This window comes from Lacerta agilis, chromosome 5 (genome assembly GCF_009819535.1).
Source record: "Lacerta agilis isolate rLacAgi1 chromosome 5, rLacAgi1.pri, whole genome shotgun sequence".
In the NCBI taxonomy this organism is placed as follows: Eukaryota; Metazoa; Chordata; class Lepidosauria; order Squamata; family Lacertidae; genus Lacerta; species Lacerta agilis.
In genome coordinates this window covers 14669587-14690110 of record NC_046316.1, presented here as the reverse complement: position 1 = coordinate 14690110, position 20524 = coordinate 14669587, and the positions used below count along the sequence as shown (strand labels likewise).

General features: G+C 43.2%; 1 protein-coding gene across 9 annotated transcripts in view; it reads left to right on the top strand.

Moving 5' to 3' along the window:
• Positions 1-20265, top strand: part of LOC117046593 (calcium-activated potassium channel subunit alpha-1) — a 588284-nt gene extending 568019 nt beyond the window's left edge. For 4 of the 9 annotated variants that reach the window (XM_033148690.1, XM_033148692.1, XM_033148696.1 and 1 more), the window contains 3 exons: positions 7398-7622; positions 10250-10278; positions 19881-20265. In XM_033148690.1, coding sequence (XP_033004581.1) covers positions 7398-7622; positions 10250-10278; positions 19881-20032 — 406 coding nt within the window. In that variant the 3' untranslated portion in view covers positions 20033-20265. Of the gene's footprint in view, positions 1-7397; positions 7623-8595; positions 8599-10249; positions 10279-13723; positions 13737-13915; positions 13931-14643; positions 14651-15766; positions 15775-19877 lie in introns of all 9 variants that reach the window. The other 5 variants (XM_033148697.1, XM_033148689.1, XM_033148691.1 and 2 more) reach the window with 3 other exon arrangements.
• Positions 20266-20524: the final 259 nt, after the last annotated feature.

Below are 20524 nucleotides of genomic sequence, written 5' to 3'. Positions count from 1 at the left end.
GTCATTGCTTCACCACTAACACCAATTATAGGAAACATAAATGATTTACATTTTTGTTCTTTAATAAAAATCAGTCCAGAGTTGGATTTTAAAAAATAAAATAAAATAAAAGGGGGGGAATCGAGCAGAAGCCTAATGGGACAGAAGAAAATAGAGTAATTGGGGGCTGCTGTCTTTTCACTTCCGATGAGAAATTATTTGAAGAGACAAGCCAAGAACTTTAAACAGCAGAAACCCAGAAAAGTTGTAATTTGGATGTCTTCAGTTGTGACTTTAATGGTGTTTGCTTGAAGAGCTTTCTTTTATCTCTGCAGACATACTTCAATGACAATATTCTCACGCTGATACGTACACTGGTAACAGGAGGAGCCACGCCAGAGCTGGAGTCGCTGATTGCGGAGGAGAATGCGCTGAGAGGCGGCTACAGCACACCCCAGACACTTGCAAACAGGGACAGGTGTCGGGTGGCTCAGCTGGCATTGCTAGATGGGCCTTTTGCAGACCTCGGGGTAAGACCAGGACAGAAAAAGGAAAAGCCTTTGTCTTGTCCTCAACAGAGAAGATGTGTGATCTCTAAAGGCAGTGCTACCTTTCTTTGAGTATCTCACTCAGAGCTGTTGGATTTTGGGATTGTTTGCTGTAGTGATCTGAGAATTAGCAGCTGGAAGACTTAACCCATCTCCCGGATATTTTCCAGCTGCCCCTTGACATAATCACCATTCTTCCTCCCCCAGCCCCACCCCCGGCAAACCCTCTTCTGCATTAGATCTGCATTGCACTCTGCCCCTCATACCAGTCCTGGGCGATATATTGATATATGCCCAGGACTGGTATGAGGGGGCAGAGTGCGATGGCAGTTTCACTCGGCGATATATTGCTCGTGAAACTGCCACTGTGTCCCTCTTCCTCCGGCACCCAGCTGAGGGAGAAACAAGTGGAGGCAAAGGAAGTCAGGAATGGTGGTGGTTTCACCAACGATATACCACTGAGTAAAACTGCCCTCGCAGTGGGCGCTTGCCTCAGCCAAGCTGCTTTTTACAGAGCACCTGGCCTGCCACTGGCTCGCATGAGCCAACAGCAGGGTGGGGTCTCCATTAATGTGCTCTCCCCTTTCCGGCGCCTGCTCATACACGAGTAGGAACGGGATTGTGGTTGTTTATCTGGGGAGGTACAAGCTCTGTCACACTTTTCCATTGAGGGGGTGCAGCTGCACGCCCCTCAATGGAGACGTTTACGCCTCTGGCTCGTGTGGAGGCAGCCTAACTTGGCTACGGCCTGGCTGCCTTTGTCCAGGAGGGTACACTGCATCTTTCCTTCCAGAAAGACGGAGCCCACCACCCCGGCCTAAGACAGCCAGGCGGTGCAGGGGCTCTCTGATGCTGCTGTGGGTCCAGCACTTGCCAGCAACCTTGGACAGCCCCACCTTGCAGATTTCATCCAGGAGGATGGACTTCGTCTTTCCTTCTGGGGTGAACACCCCCCCCCCCAACCCGAGGAAAGAGGCAGCACGCTTGTATGAGTGAAGGCAGTTAAACACAGAGAGCCTGACAGGCTCTGCGTGCTTGGCTACCGTCGCCTGGTCCATATCTGGGGAGTGGGATGTGAGTGGACAGCCCCCCATGCCAAGGAACCCCTGCCACTAACACACAACTGGCAGGAAACTCGGGGCTGGCTTGGCCGGGGGGGGGGGTGTAAGGAGCCTTTCCGCCTCCCAACTCAGCAGCAGGCTGGGGCCAGCTGCATTTGGCCCCAGCCCATGAGGCACTTTAATGAAAGTGCCTCGGCTCCCGCAGTGAGCGCTGAGGCAGTTTCACCCCACAACCTTGCCAGGTGGGGCCAATGCGGCTTCTTTCAACATTGCAGCGTATCGCCAAACATTGCACTTTGGCGATATACTACGATGTTGAAAAAACAAGCTGCATTGGCCTATACCCACAAGACACCAGGTGAAATTGCTGCACCACGGGAACTGAGGAAGAAGAAGGTTCTAAAATATAGAATAAGAGAACAAGAAGACCATAACATTTAAAGAAGATTGGAAAATGTTTATTGAATATATGGAGGAAAACTGTGTTTGAAAACGTGGGCAGCATTAAGATAAATTCAACAGTGTAAATAAGTTTTGATGGATGTAATAAAGATATGCAGGGATTTATGTTGTGCAAAATGAACCATGGAAAGAGATGAAGGGAAGTCATTGATATCTTAAGGTTGTTTTAAACAGAAATTTAATAAAAATTATATTAAAAAAGGAAGGTCCCCCTCACGAGGTGAGACAGCCCCGGGGCTCTTCTAGGAGCATCGGGGCTCCTTTAAGTGCTCGGCTGAGGCAAGGGCAGCTGCACACTCCTCAGTCGAGCAGTTTAAAGATGCAGAGGGAAGAACAAGCTGTATCAGCACCTCACCAATACAGCTTGTTTCTCCCTCTGCATCGTATGAGGGCAGAGTGGGATGGTGCTTTCACTCAGCAATATCGCTGGTGAAGTCGCCACCACTCCTGATTCCCTCTGATAGGAGAGCCCACTGGAGGAGGGAACTCTTGACTCCCTCCAGCGGACACTACTAGCAGAGGGACTCAGTCAGGAGCAGTGGTGGTTTCACCAGTGATATACCACTGAGAGATACAGACATCGTGGTATGATATATTTCCCAGGCCTACTAGTGATACACCGCAATGCTAAAAACTCAACACCACTCAGCCCTATTCTGCATCGCAGGAAATGTTGTCCAAATTAGCTGGAACCTGGGCAAAATACCTAACACCACCCCTTCCAACTATTAACGGCAGCAAAGAAAAGCTCTTTACTTATGTACCTTGGCTGCTGGCTTCTGAGTGCAACCCAAGACATAGTGGAGTGAGTAGCCCAGGGGCCTTTTTAGTTGTGGAACCATCATTAGACAATGTCCTCCACAAGGTAGGCACACCCACACCCCAGCCCTTTTTTACCTTCCTTGTAGTCACCTTATTAAAACATGGTTCTGTGGGGCTTCTTCCCATCTGCTCTGGCTTGGGTAAATTCCTATTTTTCGTTTGCTGCTGTTACAATTTGCCATATCCAGGTGGGAGATTTTTATAGAATAGTAGAGTTGGAAGGGACCATGATGGTCATGTATTCCAACCCCCTGCAATGCTGGAATCTTTTGCCCAATGTGGGGCTCAAATCTACAACCCTCAGATTAAGAGTCTTATCCTCTACTGACTGAGCTATTATTTTCTTCCTAGAATAGATGCCTCCTACTGGAGGCATCAGGCAGGTTCCTCTTCATCCTTTGGCCTTCTCTCCAAGGGGAAGAGGAGTCATCCCTCTAACCAGACTAGCCCTCCCTGTGGTCAGATAAATTTAAACTAGAACTGGGGTTGGCAGTGATAAACCTGAACTGGGCTGTAACCATGCCAGTGGCTCAATGTGACTGAAAACAAATGTTGAGGGAAAAGGACTCACTGACCTGTCCATTCTTTATGTGCAGATATACATGGCTGTATCTATTCTTCCATATGAGCTCCCCATCTGCATCTGAAGTGGTTCAACCTGACCTCTGGGAGAATTAGGCATCTCCATCTTCTTCAAGATTTCTTTACCCAGGCAGGCTGTAAATATAAACAAGCACTTAGACACAGGGCTTCTCCATCAGTTCACACATTGAACTGCCAGCCATCAAGTGTACATATAGAATAACATCAAACAGATTAAGTATGTCTAACCCATATGTGCACACACTTGATTCTCCCTCCCCTTATTGTCCTGACCCATCTTAATCAGGTACCCTCAGGGACAAGGCAGGCCAGTGGCTGCAGCACCACAAGTCACTCCATACTTGGTTCAACAAAGGCCAGAGGTGAACTTAGGCCGACTAGGTCTCTTCCACCACCAGTTGGACAGATGGGGTAGCATGGGAAGTGCTTGATTGCTCCGACAAGTCAAGCACTGTTGGGTCTGAAACCCCAGCATCAAGAGCCTGATCCAATTCCCCAGTTGGTAGCATAGCAGCTCTGGACTTGGCTGACTCCTACTCTGAGCTTGAGGCAATGACACCTAATTTGTAGAAGGGATAATCCCGCAAATGGGTATTCACAAATGCCTATGTACTTAAACAAAGGTTACATCCTATGTGAGGTGGGAAGCACATCTGCAACCCTGCTGCCCCTTTGCACAAATTGGATCCTTGTGAAATACCAGTTCTCTCAGTATGTGGGGGGGTCACATATTGCTGTTACTTATACAAATGGTACTGAAGCTGGAAGTTTGATTCATCATATATAAGAACCAGTTTCTGTATCTGCCATACTGAATGCCAGTTGAGTCCCCTAATCAAAACAAATGCTTGGCTTGGAGACAAAAGACAATTTTGATAGGTGGCAACGTCAGTTACAGACAAACACATCCCCCCTTCTCTATTTCCCCCTTTTTTCCAGGGCTAAAGAAAGGGGGGATTCTTACCTACTAAGTGTTAATCTCCCCAGTGAAATCCAAACTATCTTGGTGAAAATTGACAACATAGTTAAATAAACTGAGCCATATGACACAGTAATTTGCAAGACCGGAGCAAGTTAGGAAAAGTCACACCTTCTTAATCATCCAGTAGTTCAGACCACATTGCTCTTAATTTGTGGAATAGCTGTTCTCTGGGCCCCAAGCTTACATGATCAATTAAAATAAGAGTCAGTCACTGTTCCCAGTTCAAGTTGGGGTTTTTGTGAGGTTTTTTTTGGGGGGGGGGCAATACAGTCACTGGGATCGGATACATTCCCTTGCACACATTTATTAGCAGGTTTCAAGACTAAATATTTAAATTAGACAGCTCCTTGGCTAATTGTTTCTCACTCGTGACAAGTAAACAACAGATTGCCTCACACCTTGTCCCCTTGGCATAGAACTACGGACTTAAAAAATATCCCCCTCTATACATCCTTTCATTATCACTGTTGCAATGGAGGCTGAAGGGTGGGGGGTGGGAAGGAAGTGGAGAACAACCTCTTAATTCCTTTTTTCTTCTTTTTGTCTCCTAGGACGGTGGTTGTTATGGAGATTTGTTTTGTAAAGCTTTGAAAACATACAATATGCTTTGCTTTGGAATATACCGATTGAGAGATTTCAACCAAAGCACGCCTAGCCCAAGCACTAAGCGGTATGTGCAAAACTTAAGCCTCTTGGCCAGCCATTATCGTTACTGCTGTTTTTCACTGTCCCTGTAAACTTCACCACAGCACCAAGTATCCGTTAATGTTAGTAAGGCAGGTGCAAGCATTCACATTTCCCCATAAAATCTATGGGATTGGGAGGTTGGATGTTGAAGGAAAATGTTTTGAACACAACGGCCTTGCTCTGGAATAGAGCTTTGCCTTATATCTCTGGGCTTTGTTTTCAGATAAGGTGGTAGAAGTATTTGTGCATATGCTACTGCATGCTTCTTTGGAAGTAGTAAGCTTCACTGAGTTTAAGCCCGTTTTTTTAGTATGAAGCATCCCATGGTTTTTCGCTATGCGAGTTCACTACCACTGATCATTTCCTGAATATAGTGAACTTCCATGTTTATCAGGAGACCCTAGTGCATAGGATAGCCCTGCATAAAAAGTACTCCTTCAGTAGTCTTAAGAGTGGGGAAAAAATGGGCAAAGATTAAACCATTCTTGGGTTCATACACTTTCTCCCCCCCCCCCCCCACATCAAACCTGAGGAAGTACACTGTATAACTTGAAATCCTAAAGGGTATTATTTTAGCAGCTCCAGTTTATCCTAATGTACATAGTAGAACAAGCTGATTTTGAACTACAGATAAATAACTTTAAAACTGTCACCAGTTGATCACAATGTACCAGGATACTTCACTGCTGTTAATAAGCCATGTGTTTTTTTAGAAGATGTAGGAAATATATTCCCTTCCTCACTCCAAATAACCCCAAGCAATTAAGTTCAAAATTGCAAAGGTGACTGAGATACCTGAAGTGGTACCTTCTCTTATTTGAACCTGTCTTGTGTGCCGAGAGTGTCATCAAAAGCCCAGCTTTGGATGCCCCCGTTGTCAGAGGTGAGGCAAGTAGGGACCAGGGGCAGGCATTTTCTGTGGTGATGCCCTATCTCTAGAATCCCCCCCCCCCCCGAAGCTCATGTGCTTCTCCTTTTCCAGCAGCAGGTAAAACTTATTTTGTTTCTTTGGGCTTTTGAAAGGGGAGAATAACTAAAAACAAAAAAACCCCAACAACATTATTACTGCTAAATTCCTGACATGGCTATATCTGATATTCTCAACATTTGAATGTTGTATGTTTGTTGCGTAGAAACACGAGATAAGGGTAGTTTAAATAGATAAAAGTAAATGAACAAATACCACTGGTGAGCAAACACATACAAGATTTCCCCATTCTGTTTCCCTCTTAACAATTGTTTTGCCTCCAAAGTAGGCACAGGATTTAAAGCCCCTGCAATTCTCAGGTTAGCAAATGAGATATAGCAATAGGTTAAAACTCACAGTATGGAAAGAGGGTCAAGGAAGAGAAGTGGGCAAAGAAAATAAGGAGAAGGGAAGACTGAAGGTATGACTTACAGCAGATAGGGTTCAGAGGTAAGCAACAAAAAATATCTGAGCTGAAGTCGTATCTTCCTCATTGATCAAGAGAGCCACCAACCTGCCCACTGTGGCAGAGCATATTCCAGCAAGGGGGGCTGTCACAAACATTAGTGTATTACAGGTAACTGCTTCCAAAATAAAATGACTTGTTCAGCCCACTTTTCTTACTTTATAACAATCTCCTACAGATTCGGCTGCAGGGATAGTAAGACACCTTTTCCCAAACCGCTTACCCCAGATGTTTAAGCCACCTCAGTGCTACTCACCCTTTGAACTGAAAATGGCCTCAGCTGTTTTCTGTCTCTTGTGCTGATGCAAATATCTTTTCGCTGAATGCATTAAGATGGGAGGATGTTGCATTATTTTGGTGGTGAGAGATGTGCGGAAGCCTGCAGAGAAATTACAACAGGCTCATTGAAAATCTTGGGGCATCTCTTGAAGTTCCTTAAGATGTTTTGCCTTGGGGAGGCTTCTCCAAACTTGCTTCAAATTCCAACTGACAAATATAACCCAGAGATTTGCTGAACCACCACCAACACTACCCTGAAAACGCTTGTTTCTTCCATGGATTCCACCAGCAGTACATTTCAAAGTCAAGGCCCTCACACATGTTGTTGGGAACCTTTACTGTAGTGCTGTGGGATGGATGCATGAAAAAGCAGCTCCCCACAACACTACTGCAACCTTTATCAGATACCTATGCCATGACTGTACAATAGAAGCTCTCTCCAGTCCTTTCAGCGTGAAAATATCAAGCTGATGATATTATTTGTGTAGAGAATGGAAACCTGATGGAAAGGAAGTAAGACCGCTGTTCTTTTCTTTTTCAGTTTTGTTATAGCCAACCCACCTTATGAGTTTGAGCTTGTGCCGACAGACTGGATCTTCTGTTTGATGCAGTACGACCACAATGCTGGCCAGTCCCGGGCTAGTCTCTCCCATTCTTCCCATTCCTCCTATACGTCTAGCAAGAAAAGCTCATCGGTTCATTCTATCCCAGCAACCGCAAACCGACAGAATCGAACTAAGACCAGGGACTCCCGGGAAAAGCAGAAGTACGTGCAGGAAGATAGACTTTGATACGTGTACCCACTCCCACCGTGTGTGAAGCTGTATCCACCACCCATACCCTCCCAGTTGGTGTGTCCAATAGTAGCTTTCCCGCTTCTCCCCAGCCCTTCCCTGTGGAGTTCCCATTTTTATACACATATTTTGCATATGTATAACAGTGTGCATGTGGTTGTCATTTTTTATTTCAATACCATAAAACCCTTAAGCAGAACAGCAACGAAACAGGCAGACCAAACATTATTTATGACGCAGAGCAGGTGGGGGGAAAAGTTAAGAGCAGATGTGAAGAACTCCCCCACCATAACTGTTCTAACAGAGATTAAACCACATGTAGTGTGACTGCTGACTTTGTGGTGTCAGCTACAGAAAGTTATCTAATGCAAGGCTGGTGTGGTATAAGGGGCGCTTGCGTAAAATAATTCACACACATGAAATTCAACCCCAAAGTGGTTACTTTTCTAAGCATCAAATAAATGTGCTGTAGGGGTGGGGGTGGGTCAGTCTTTTTGTGCTGAAACAGCCTCACACTGTTTTATAGAGTTTTGATGCACCTGCTTTTATACCAAAGCAATATCAGGGTGTTTCTTGCACATAGGACTTTTTAAAAATATATAGAGTGCCTTTTTCACATTAATACAAAAAATACTAAAAAAAAATTAACTAGGCCTATAGTTCTTCAGTTCTAATTATTTAACCTCCCCCACTTTTTAAAACAATGTTCTAATTGCATATTAATTTTTGTCTATGCTGCCACATAAATAACTCTATTTTCTCTTACTTTTGACATTTGGGAAGAAAAGCCATGTGTATCATAAATATTGAATACATCTTATTAGAATCTTCCTCAGAATTTTTTATCTATTAAAAGGTGAATTAGTCACCTTATGTACAGAATAAATGGGGTATAAATCCTCCCCGCTTTGGAAAAGGCTCATGCTCATATTATTCAGAAAAGAGCAAGTTACGTATCAATAAACTGTTATTATCAGCATACTCCCTTCTCATTCTGATAGCTTAATTGTGTGCTATTAAAACCTCCAGAAAGAACTTGCATACACATGAACAGGAAAATCTGGGGGTCATGCTTTAGTTGGTGGGTTTAGCCAAGGTAAATAATAATATAGCTGTTGCATAGCACCTGCTGAACTTAATGGCAACATACCCTTTAAATCCTTGAAAGGACTTAAAGAATGCACAGAACAGATTGCCTTGCATTAGTGCCTATTGCTAACTCCTTCAATCGGGGTTGCAAGATTCCACTGCCTTAGAACTAGTAAGCCAGAGTTTCCCAAAGTAGTGAGGAACAATTGCTTCTGGATTAAAACTAGCAATGTGCTTCTCTCTGTCTCTCTCTCTTGCACTCCCTCAAAAATATATGCTTTTTTATAAAAACAACAACAACAACAACCTACTCCTAGAGCAGCAGACATGCTTATAACTGGGAATAGCCCTGTTAACATGGCCTTCCAGCAGCAAGAAAATTCTTTGCTCATTCAGTGAAGGCTCCATGGTGGTATCATCCCCATACTTTCTGAGCCCTGCTGAGGCTTCAAGGATTTCTTCTCACTTACCAGCTGTAATGCAGGCAGGGCTATGTGAGGGATTTGCGGCGTGTTCTCGCTTATGCCACTGCCCATAAATTGGCAGGCTGTATGTGGAGAAACAATCCTGCACAGAGTTGCCCCAATATACTAAGTCTGCTTTTGTACTCAGTGAACATTTTTGGTGAAGCTCTCTGAAATGACATCTTGCAACCCTCTGTGCTTATCAGTAGCTCATATCTAGTGCCTAACCCATTTGCTTGTCAGTAAGACCTAGTCATTAGTTTCAGGGAAAAACGTACTTAAATAATGTAGTTCAGCAAGACACTGGCCAAGCTAACAACATTGCAGAGAATTAAAAGTGGTTCACAGGAATGAAGTCAGGATCGAATGTTCACAGAACATGTTTCTAAACTATCAGGCTTGCACCTTGGAGCCCTGCACCACCTTATTTATCCATTGCAGAAGACTAGTTCCTTGCAACTGCACCTCCTTGCTCCCTACTTCCTCTGTCCTATCCCTTCCCTTTATAGAAATATTAGCTAGCTGGTTGCCTGGCATGTGCTTTATGTTTTAGAAAGTATATTGGGGATGTGGGGAGTTGCTATATAGATATTTCCCCTCCCCTCTCCTCCTCCGGAAAGCATGATGATTATAGAAGCTTGCTGTGTGAATTGACAATGAAGCCAAGCACTTTTACTGACAACCTCTGGTTTGGTGCAATGCCTAAAGCCTTTCCGCCTTACTTGTAATCCTGATTGGGAGTACCCAGTCTTACATACTGAAGGGTGACTGCAAGTTGGCATTACTGGAAAACGTTTCAGACTATGATTGTCCCTGCCCCCATCAACCACTCACCCTCTGCCCCGTAAGACCAAAGCAGTACTGCCAACTCATTGTGCTGGACCCTGAAGATAAATTTGCACAGTTTTGCAAAAGAAGGTCCTGATCTTTGCCACCAGGCATTCTCTAACACATACCGAGGATGTGCCAGTTAAAGTGCTCAATGGGACGCGTGACACAGTTTAAAGGCGTTGTAAAACTTACATAGCTTACTTCTCTTTCTAAAGTGCGACAAGGATGAATAGAATGGGCCAAGGTATGACAATTGATGGTTCTGCATGAGCTAGAAAACTGCTGTGGGGTTTCCTTCTATAACTTTGTCCTTGTGGAAACTTGTGACACATTAAAAACCACGTTACCAAACTTGATTCAGGTTTTTTTTTTAAGTTTTTTTCCCAGATTTGTTGTAATGTCTATTTTAATTTTATTTATTTATTTGGCTTTGTTTCTAAACCCAAAGTAAACTGGCTGTTGCTGCTGCTGTTGCTCAACTCTCATTTGCGATTTGTTTTTTCTACCCTATCACCTGCTTGCATTTCATTTCCAACTGCACGTGTGTGTGTCTCCCTCCCAAAACTGAACAACTAGGTGCTCACTTGGTGAAACTGTTTTTTTGTTTTGTTTTGTTTTTCCTGTGGTGCCATCTTGTCTTGTCACTCTATCTCCCCACTTCTGTCACCCAGTATACATACACCACCATCCTTCCCCCTCTCCCCATTTCTAGTGGTGAATATTGACTTGATATTATGTTACTAATTTATTTGGACTCACTCTGGGGATTGCGGGTGGGGATTCCATATGCTGCTTTGCCATCAGACCTGCTTTTCTGTTAATGCTACAACCTGGTTCCTCCAACTATGGAAGGGATGTCAATATGAAAGCAGTTGTCACATGAATTTGACGCAGCAAAGAATGTGTCTGAGGAAATGCATAACTGTATATCTAAAATGGAGTCCATTGTAGATTATGTGTTTGTATCGGAGAAAGAAAGAAAAGAAAAAAAGAACAGAAAATGTTCTGCTTGATGAAAAATTATCAATGAATGCCTTGCTTAAAGTGGGCCTCTAAGGGGCTCAATTCGGCAAATACTGTTGCTGTAGGGCCTTTCCATTCTTTTAACAAGATCCAGCACAGGAACACCATACATTCACTGGAATAGTATTACCCCACTTGGCTTGATGAATTGTGCCCTACATCACCACCCATTTTTACACTGCTTTCAATATACAAGTAGATTCACTTAGTAGAGATAGTGTGCATGGGGTTGTTTATTGGTTTGTTTACTCATTTGGAAAACATTGTCTTTGAATAAAGGCCCAGGTGTTTATAAAGTGTTGAAGCACGTAAGGCGTTGTAACATAAAACAGATGTGAAAATTATATGAGAAACACACACCAAATAATGTGCTTGTTATTCCCTCCTGTCCCTGCCATCTCCCATTTGAAATGGTACTACATCCTACAGGCATCCCTTCAATTAATTTGGACTATAATTCCAGGTGCCCTGGCTTAGCAAATTTCGAGGTTACAGTGCACACATTACAAAGGGTATTAAGAATATGCAGTAATACAGAGATGGGATTTGTAGCTGAGAAGGGGCGTTTATTGAACCCCAGGTCACATTCTTCCCCATGATGTTAACCAGAACCAGTTTAGCACAGACCCTGGTGTTCTCCATAGCTATTTTGGGGGCTCAAAGGGGACAAAAACCACTTCACATATTGGCTCCCCTCTCCAGGGAGGGTGGCAACTGGAAGCATCTTCACAGCCTTGATTAGCGGCTGCGACTACCATTAAAACCTCCCATCACCAGCAAGCAAGCTGGGAAGCATTGCCTTCACTCTGAGCTAACTTTTGTTTGCCCTCACTGATGTTGACTTGCTTGTTTTGGTGGTGGCAAGGAGAGAAAGATTTTTTTAAATCAGTGGCACTGCATCAGTAGCCAGCTGACTCTATGAAGCTGCTCCAAACCAGTGGAAAAAGACAAATACTTTAAAAGGAACAGTAAGCATGCAAGAACATTTGGGGAACATTTTGGAAGTCCTCAAGCCTTCTTTCATGCTGAAAATGTTATGTGAATGTGCCTAACGTCTAATACTAGACACATTACAAAAAAAAACAACAACTGGGCTTTATTCATGCAAGTAGGCAAGGGCAAGTGGTGGCCAAGAGCAGGGATGGAGATGTGCTGAAAGATGGAGACCATCCCCGATGAAAGTTGCATCCAGCAATGCTCACAGAGGCCCAGATGGTCAGTGCAGTGTGGTTGCAGGCACTGGCAGAGGAAGGGGGTGCGGTCCGCCCTGGGTGTCATCCCTGAGGGGGGTGACATTGCCGCCCCACCCCCTGGGACGCAGAAACATCCCGCGAATGCTCGCCGCAGGCGGTGCCCCCCGAGACACTCCCCTGCCCCCGCGGGCGGCTAGCCCCACCCCAGGGTGCACAGCATGTGTGCAACTCTGGGTGCCGGAGCAGCTAGCTCTGCCTCTGGTTGCAGGTGCACATCCAGGTCAGTGTCATGTGGCTGCTTATGCACATGGATCTCCCTTGCTGGATTGATTGGGCATTTATGTTGAGATCAGAAAAGGGCAACTTGTTCCCCACTGAAGGCAGAACTCTTCATGAGCTTGAGGAGCACAGCTGTTTTGCATATTTTAGTAACATGAACATCTATTCCTACAATTTTTCTTTACATGAATGATGGTCGCCCAACTGCTTTTATTTTGAAACCCCAATGGCACAAAATGCTAAGGGGCTGGAACCAAACATCTCCAAACTAAAACTGTAAGGGCTAGCTAGACACATACTTGGTTTTAAGATACAAAAGCAGGGATCCTATTGAGCTGTTACATGCTTATGTTATCCCTCTCTGAATTTAGAGGATTTAGGCCATGAATTGACTTTAATACGTTGCAAACATGTGAAGTCCTTTCACACTTTGTGCAAGTTGCTATTTCAACAAATATGTAAACAAGTGGGCCCTGCGACAAGCTGTATGGAGTGCTGCTGTTCAGAGGGTCTAGCCATTAACCCGGCTCCCTGGTCTCCCTCTGCACCACAACAGTTAAGTGAGCATTTTGTGCCCACTGAGTGTGCATAGACCTCCACAGCCTGTTTTGGTGGGGAGGAACACACTTGTGCTTTGTTTCAGCAAGATTAAAATTTCTGCTTTCCCTATTGATTTCATGAGCAGCTCTCACTTCCATCCCCCAGGACATTTTAAAATGGCTTTTCATTGTGAACCAGAAATTGATCTATCCGGACAATGAGATGATTCTTTCTATCCTTTTTATATCTAGGTCCACACATTCTATCCCAGACTCCCTTCCATCCAGTTCTGTTTTTTTCTCTCTCTCTCATTCCATTCATTCAACATTTCATGCCACTGAGTTATCATGGGGCTGTTTGACAGGGATGGGTTCAACCTCTTAGGTTTTTCTGTAAAGTTTTTGGGGGTATCGGCAAACCTTGGCGTTAGCTAAGTCTGATACCTCTCTCATGTAAGTGGGAGGTATAGCTCTGGCTCCAGCACCACGATTGCAGGAAGACTAGAACTGATGTTAAAATGCAAGGTGGTAATAAGAAAGTGTCCATTTGTAAGCTGTGTTTGGAAAACTTGTGAAGGCAAAAAGTTGGTAAGCAGGGAACAACATTATTGAGCTGCACTGTTCACCTGACCTCTGGCCAGCCGAGTAGCTGCAGCAGACAAGGATGGGTGGGTGGGTGGCGACTGCATGGCAGCTGTGATGCAAACCCGCCAGTGGAGCCAATGCGGTGCTCATGCCAGCGCATTTACACTGCCCCAGCATTACTGCTGCCATGCCCCTCTGCATCCTGGTATTCTGCAGTACCTCTGACAGAGGTCAGGTGAAAGGCACAGTCCCAGTACACCAGTGGTTCTCAAAGGGTGTGGCGTGCCACACTTGTGTGATAGGAGAGGATGGCAAACGTGGTGGGAAGATTCAAGGACAATCAAAGGAACATTTAAACAGTTCAGCATAGTATAGTACCTATCTATCTATATTATTTGCATATTATGGATATATATATATTTTCAAAATGAGAGCAAGAGCATCAAGTGATGCTGAGGACAAGCCTAGTTGTGTTTTCCAACACATTTATTAACAATAAAAAATCAGTGAGGCACAAGTAAAATTTTATTCTGAAAGTGTAAGTTTGAGAACCATTACACCACCCACTACCAAAAGTGGTGGGTGTGGATCCTGAGCTGATTGAGGCACCTTTGCATATACGGCCAGTTACAACATGATGGCTCTTCCCTAAGCTCAGGGCTAGACTAGCGGTGATGGTGGCAATCATGTCTGTTTAAACATGGTCCTGGCCTATTACAGTGGTACCTCTGGTTACGAACGGGATCCATTCCGGAGCCCCGTTCGTAACATGAATGGTCCGCATCCTGAAGCGCCGCGTCTGTGCATGTGTGTAACGCCATTTGGTGCTTCTGCACATGCACGTGATGCCATTTGACACATCTGCACATGCGCGAACCGCCGAACCCAGAAGTAACCCATTCCGGTACTTCCAGGTTCAGCGCATTCATAACCCATGACGAACGCAACACAAAGCGTTCATAACACGAGGTACGACTGTACTGTGTAAAGCAGGACAGTTGAAGATGTGATCTGAACATCCAAATGAGTGACCAGGAAAGGGGTTTTGAAACCCTCATCCCTTTCTTCAGTGTGGGACCAGCAAAGCATTCATTTTTTCTCAACCAGGATCACTTCCTATATGGAAGCTGGGTAAAGGGGAAGGTTTCAGCTCTCCTCACCCACACAATTCTTTAAAACTACATACCCTGCCTTATGCATGAATTAAAGACATTCAACATATAATTAAGCAATGCGGCTTGCATGCTCGCCTCATCTGGCCTACAGAAAACTCAAGAACATAAAACCTTACAAGTGAGATTGGAGTGCAGGAGGAGAAACAACCTACAGCTACGAAGCAATGTAGATGAAAACCTTAGCTGGGCATCTTCATTTATTTCAGCCCCTCATCGTTCATGCCATGAAACATGTTTGCAGGGAAAACCAAGTCAGGAATTGTGAAAGCAGTTCAGATATAATGAGAGCACTCTCCCCAGCAAGCTGATTGGCACCTACTGCATATAAAATACTCCCTGCCAAACAAACAAGCACGGAGGTGGCAGAACTCTTAATATGCCATTTAGAGGGAGTGGGAAAAAAATGCATGCAAGGTAATTCACCCCACCACAAACACACACACATTGTTATTATCATTGTAAATATTCTGCTATGAAGCTTGTTACTTGCAAGGTATTTGCAGCAGATTATATATTTCTCTCTCCCACATGAAAGTTTGTGCGTCCAGTGGCATTCTGTACACACATGACCCCTTCATCTAGCTATACATTCTTTCTTTTTTTTAGGGGGGGGTTAACGTAGTTTTACTTAGGTCATGTTTATCAATACTGGTTGATCTACTCTATTAAGTCATTAATTCCAATAGGTCTACTTTAGAGTAAAGGTTGAATACCACCCCAAGAGTACAATCTAATCACAGTTAAGCACAGTAAAGTTCCACTTAAATCTCATCCAGTGACATCAAGGACTGAAGTGGGGGGACATATTTGGACTGTGTTTTGCTTTGGGTTGTACCCAGACTAAGACTGCAATCCTATACCAATTTACTTGGGAGAGAGCTCTGCTGAACTCAGTGGGGCTTATTTCTGAGTAGACATGTATAGGACTGCACTGTAAGTTCATCAAGTTTTAACCCCATTGAAATCAGTGAGGCAAATTAGTCATGATCACAACTAACTCAAGTCCCTTTGATTGCTGTGGGAATAAAGTGTAATTTACTCCAACCAATAACAGAAGCCTGAAAAGAAAGTTGCATGTAGGTTTTGCATGAACCACATTTGAACCCCAAACTAATGGGCAATTTCACAGCACAAGTCTAGCATGCAGAGCCTTCCAAAATAATCTAAGCTTGCCTACCTGAGCTTGATTATCGTTGAACAACCAGTAGTCTGTGCCCTTCTTCTTGCAGAACCCTTGGAAATGTAGTAGTGTTCAACCAAAATGTGAGATCAGGCTCTGGAAGAATATTTGAGGAACTGCAGAGGAAACAAACAGGAGTTTGACACAACCATTGAAATGTCTCAGGAAAATTATGCATAGATGTCATATTTAGGCCATGGGAGCAACCACTCCTCTATTTCCGGGCAGCTCATGCTGCACCAGTACATGAGTGTGATCAAATACTGTACAACAGAAGGAAACACAGGCCCAAATAGATGCTTCATACAAGTTTCAAATTCCAGGAACTGATTGCCCCTTTGTGGGGAGGGAGTGGGAGCAGACTCAGATGACCAGACCAATTGCCCCAGCTTTTCTCCCTTCTGCAAAGTTTGTAAAGCAGCAGATGACAAACGAGGGAGATAAAAAGTACACACATTTAACTTCTCTCAATATCATTTTAAATACCAAGTATTTGAAAAACTGTTAGTTTGAAATTGTTTATGTGATCTTGCAAGGCTTTTAAAACTTGAGAACCAGTGCATTTTAACACCTCTCTGAAAGGTTAGTTTAATCGTAGATCATACAAAATTGGTTTCCACAAATGCATAATGGTTCATGTGTCACACTTGAACTAAATGGTTTTTAAATGGAGCTGAAATTATTTTGATGTGTACGCATTTCCCAGAATTCCACCCCCTACAACCTTTCTGAAGTCAGAAACCCTTCCCTTAGAGCCTCATTAACAATTCAGATATTCTGATGACTTTAAAAGATCTATGGCTATATGTGTGTGTATAAAACCCAGCTTGACAAAAAAGATAAATGAATATAGAAAGAAGCTGTAGGAGTCTGGCAAGCTGTAGATCATCTGAGAACAGACTGTAACTTTATCATTTTGTCAGGAAGAATAATTTAAGGCACTCAATCAGTTAGCTTCACTGTGCAGGATTTAACATTATGAATTCCTATCAGCCAATCTGTTCACATCAGAGCAAACTTAATTAGAGAGTGAAGAACCTGGTTCAGAATCATACATGCTTCTTTTTTTAAAGGAAGAAGGAAGGAAGCATACCCTACTCTTGAACACATATATGACAGAAAAGGCAAAATGTGCCTTTCTTTAAATAACAGGATATTTTCAGTTTTTAATCTATTAAGTAAAAAAATTCTACAAGCAACATAAAGTTATACATAACAAGCCAGAGCCAGTAGGTGAATGAAACCTCAGTGTGTCAGCTAATTTCCTAGCACATAAATTTAAGCTGGACACCTAACAAATAACACACACATTCTCTAGAAACTATGCTCAGTTCCAAAGTAATACCAATATGTATCTGCAGCGGTGTTCAGGAGTGACTTCTGTGGGCCTCATATACATAAATCATTAAACTGGTCTGACTACCATCACGGCAATTAATTCATGCACAATTCTTTGTGTAAAGCTTCCAAAGGAACCCAACAGGAGTTCCTCTAAATGGGAACAGTGTGGATACTCCCGTATGGGTTAAATTTTGTTTTGGGGTTGGGTGCATTGGCAAGGACCACTGCAGCAACGATCCCCATACTGGAGGGGATAGAGGCCGTCACCTCCTCACTGAAGTAGGGCTCCCTTCCCCACTCCCACAGCTTCTCAGCCATGCCTTCAAATAGCTGCTCCTACCTTAACTGCCCATTTCCCCAATTCCAGGAACTGAGAAAGCAGTCTATTTTTGGCCTTTGCCACTTGTGCCTATGTTATCTCACAAACCCGTGCCATTCTTTTCCCCACAGTAATCTGCCTCCCCCACTGCCCCATAATGAAAAAAATATTTTCTCACAAAATATGCATTTGAACAGTCCAGTCTTTAGGGGTGTGGATGAATGACAAATGGCAGCTAAACCAACACACTCTGCTGGACTTAAGCTGGACTCAAAAAATGACGGCTGTGTTTGTTTGTTTGTTTGTTTTTAATTCCTCCCGTCTCCAGCCTTCTAATAAAGTCTTCCTTAACTTCCTCTCTTTCCCTCCCACTGGGAACAATGGGAGGCAAAGGGGGCAGAGATGAGACAGTCTCAGAAGCATTTCTCGATTTCTTCCTGGTTTGGGGGCATGTTAAGGGACAGGAAACATTTGGGAATCTTCAGATCCAAGCTGCTTCCCAGATTGCCTCCAGAAAATCACCTTTGGGGGCCTCCCAACATTGAACCTACAACATCAGCTGGGAGAGTGTCCCAGAAGAGCCAGCAGCAGTGGAGGGAAAGGCTGTCCTCTGCTAATCTCCTTTTTCAACGTCAGAGCTCTCCAGAGTAGGAGGGGTAGTTCTGATCTATCGTATGGCCCCTGTAGCTCCCAGGGATCGTAAGATTGCACCCTAAAATGTGCTTTACTACTTTTTTTTGAGCCAATAATTTCAACAGAACATTCACAAAGTGGGTAGCTAAGTTCCAAGCTGCACACCGGCATTTAGTAAAATATGAAGTTACACAGTAACTGTCCCACTAATATTATACAAAAGAGACTGTTGAAAAAGCGGGATTCCATATTGCATGGAATGAGCCCTCTGTGCGCACCACTGTATGAGCAGAATCTCCCTCAAACCTGATAGTGATTTTAGAAACTTGTACTTATTTAGAGAATGTTATTTGACAAGGGGCGCGGGGGGGGGGTATCCTGATGGGTTTTGTCAGTGCTGAACAAGCGACTCATGACTGTATTCAGGGTAAACAAAGCCTGGGATAACTACCAAGGAGGTCATGTAGGAACAGACAGCAGCAACTACTTGTCAATAAACGTAGGGAAATACAGTAGCAATACAGTAGCCCCAGCCCTGATTCAATTTAAATTTAGCATTTTCCAGTTTGCCCATTCAGATTCTGAGTTTGACATTCCACATTTGAAATATAAACCACATTTTGAATGCCAATTTTTGATCTCAAAATTCAAAATGTTTGTGATTTGGACATGTTGGTGTCTCTTAATTTGACTTTGGCAGACATGAAATACATGTCTCATGAATTGTCATCTATCTATTAAATTCCATTATACATTCTCTACCAGATGCTGTCAGATAATGATATTGTTGCACATCGCCATTGTACTATGTCAGCTATCGGATATGGCCACCATGTGTTAATTCCCCAATAAACACTACATATTTTTCTAATGCCATTGAATAACATGTGTGTTGTCTAATACCATATTCACTCGAATCCAATGCTCACCTTTATTGGCGAAAATTTCAAAAATTGAGGTGTACATTAGATTCGATGCACATTCACATTCACCAGGAAATACTTTTTTTGTTTGTTTCAAGGTTCTGAAAATTGAGGCATGCATTAGATTTGGTGGTGCATTAGTCTCGAGTAAATACGGTACTAAAAATCATCTGTGAAATATTAAACACTGTTCAGATAATCAAGCACTCATAAAGTATCTGACAAAGAAAGTCACAATGGGGACTCCTCGAGAGAAATGTATCGCGGCAAATTCATTCCAGTTCCACTTTAAACCAGGTAGTGCCTTTCTAAAAGCTAATCACATTAAAACAGAGGGCAACACTTCTGACACCACGTTAAAGGCTCTGGTCACCTTCCACAAATAAAGTCAGTCACCTGTCAGTTCTTTTTAACCCTTTGCTTTCAAGCCTGCAAGCTTTCCACCCTCTCTTGTAATCAGTGTTCTTGGGTTTATAAAATCTACAGCACTTCACTGCTAGCCATTATTCAAAGTCACTTTCTATTGATTGCTCCCCTTCCCCCCCCCCCCGTCCGCACAGTGCACTTTTCTCAACCGCTTTTGGCATGGCACTAATTAAACTTTTCCTTTTCCTCCTCCCTTGTTCTGTCTCTCTATCCATTTTGCTCTTTAGCAGAAAAGAAATGGTTTACAGATGAGCCGGATAATGCCTATCCCAGAAACATTCAAATCAAGCCCATGAGTACACACATGGCCAATCAGATCAATCAGTATAAGTCTACAAGCAGCTTGATACCACCAATCAGAGAAGTTGAAGATGAATGTTGACTCACAGAAGGCCAGAACTATTATTTTTTTAAACAACAACTTGACAGACTTCATGAATGGTGATGTGACATTTGTTCCTCTTTCATGCCGAACCACTGGTGGAAAAAGTTAAAGAAAGGCAAGTGTTTGCCAGAAAGCAAAGTAGACAGATCTTTGTTTGTCTGCCTTTAATATTTGCTTCCATGTATTTTGGAAACTATTTCATTTATAAAACAACATAATCAAAGCAGTCATGTATAGCCTCTAGTGTTCTAAATTATTTTTATTTATTAGAAAGAAAATATATTTTTTCTTTAACTCACTGTCAAGTATTCTCCCTAACAAAACAGCTACAAATGTGGCCAGACTCCAGCGCTCTATATATATATATATATATATATATATATATATATATATATATATATATATATATAATTCCTCTCCTTTTCATGTCTTTCAGGAGAATGATGGTCACAAAACAAAGAAAAAATGTAATTAGAGAGAAAAATTATG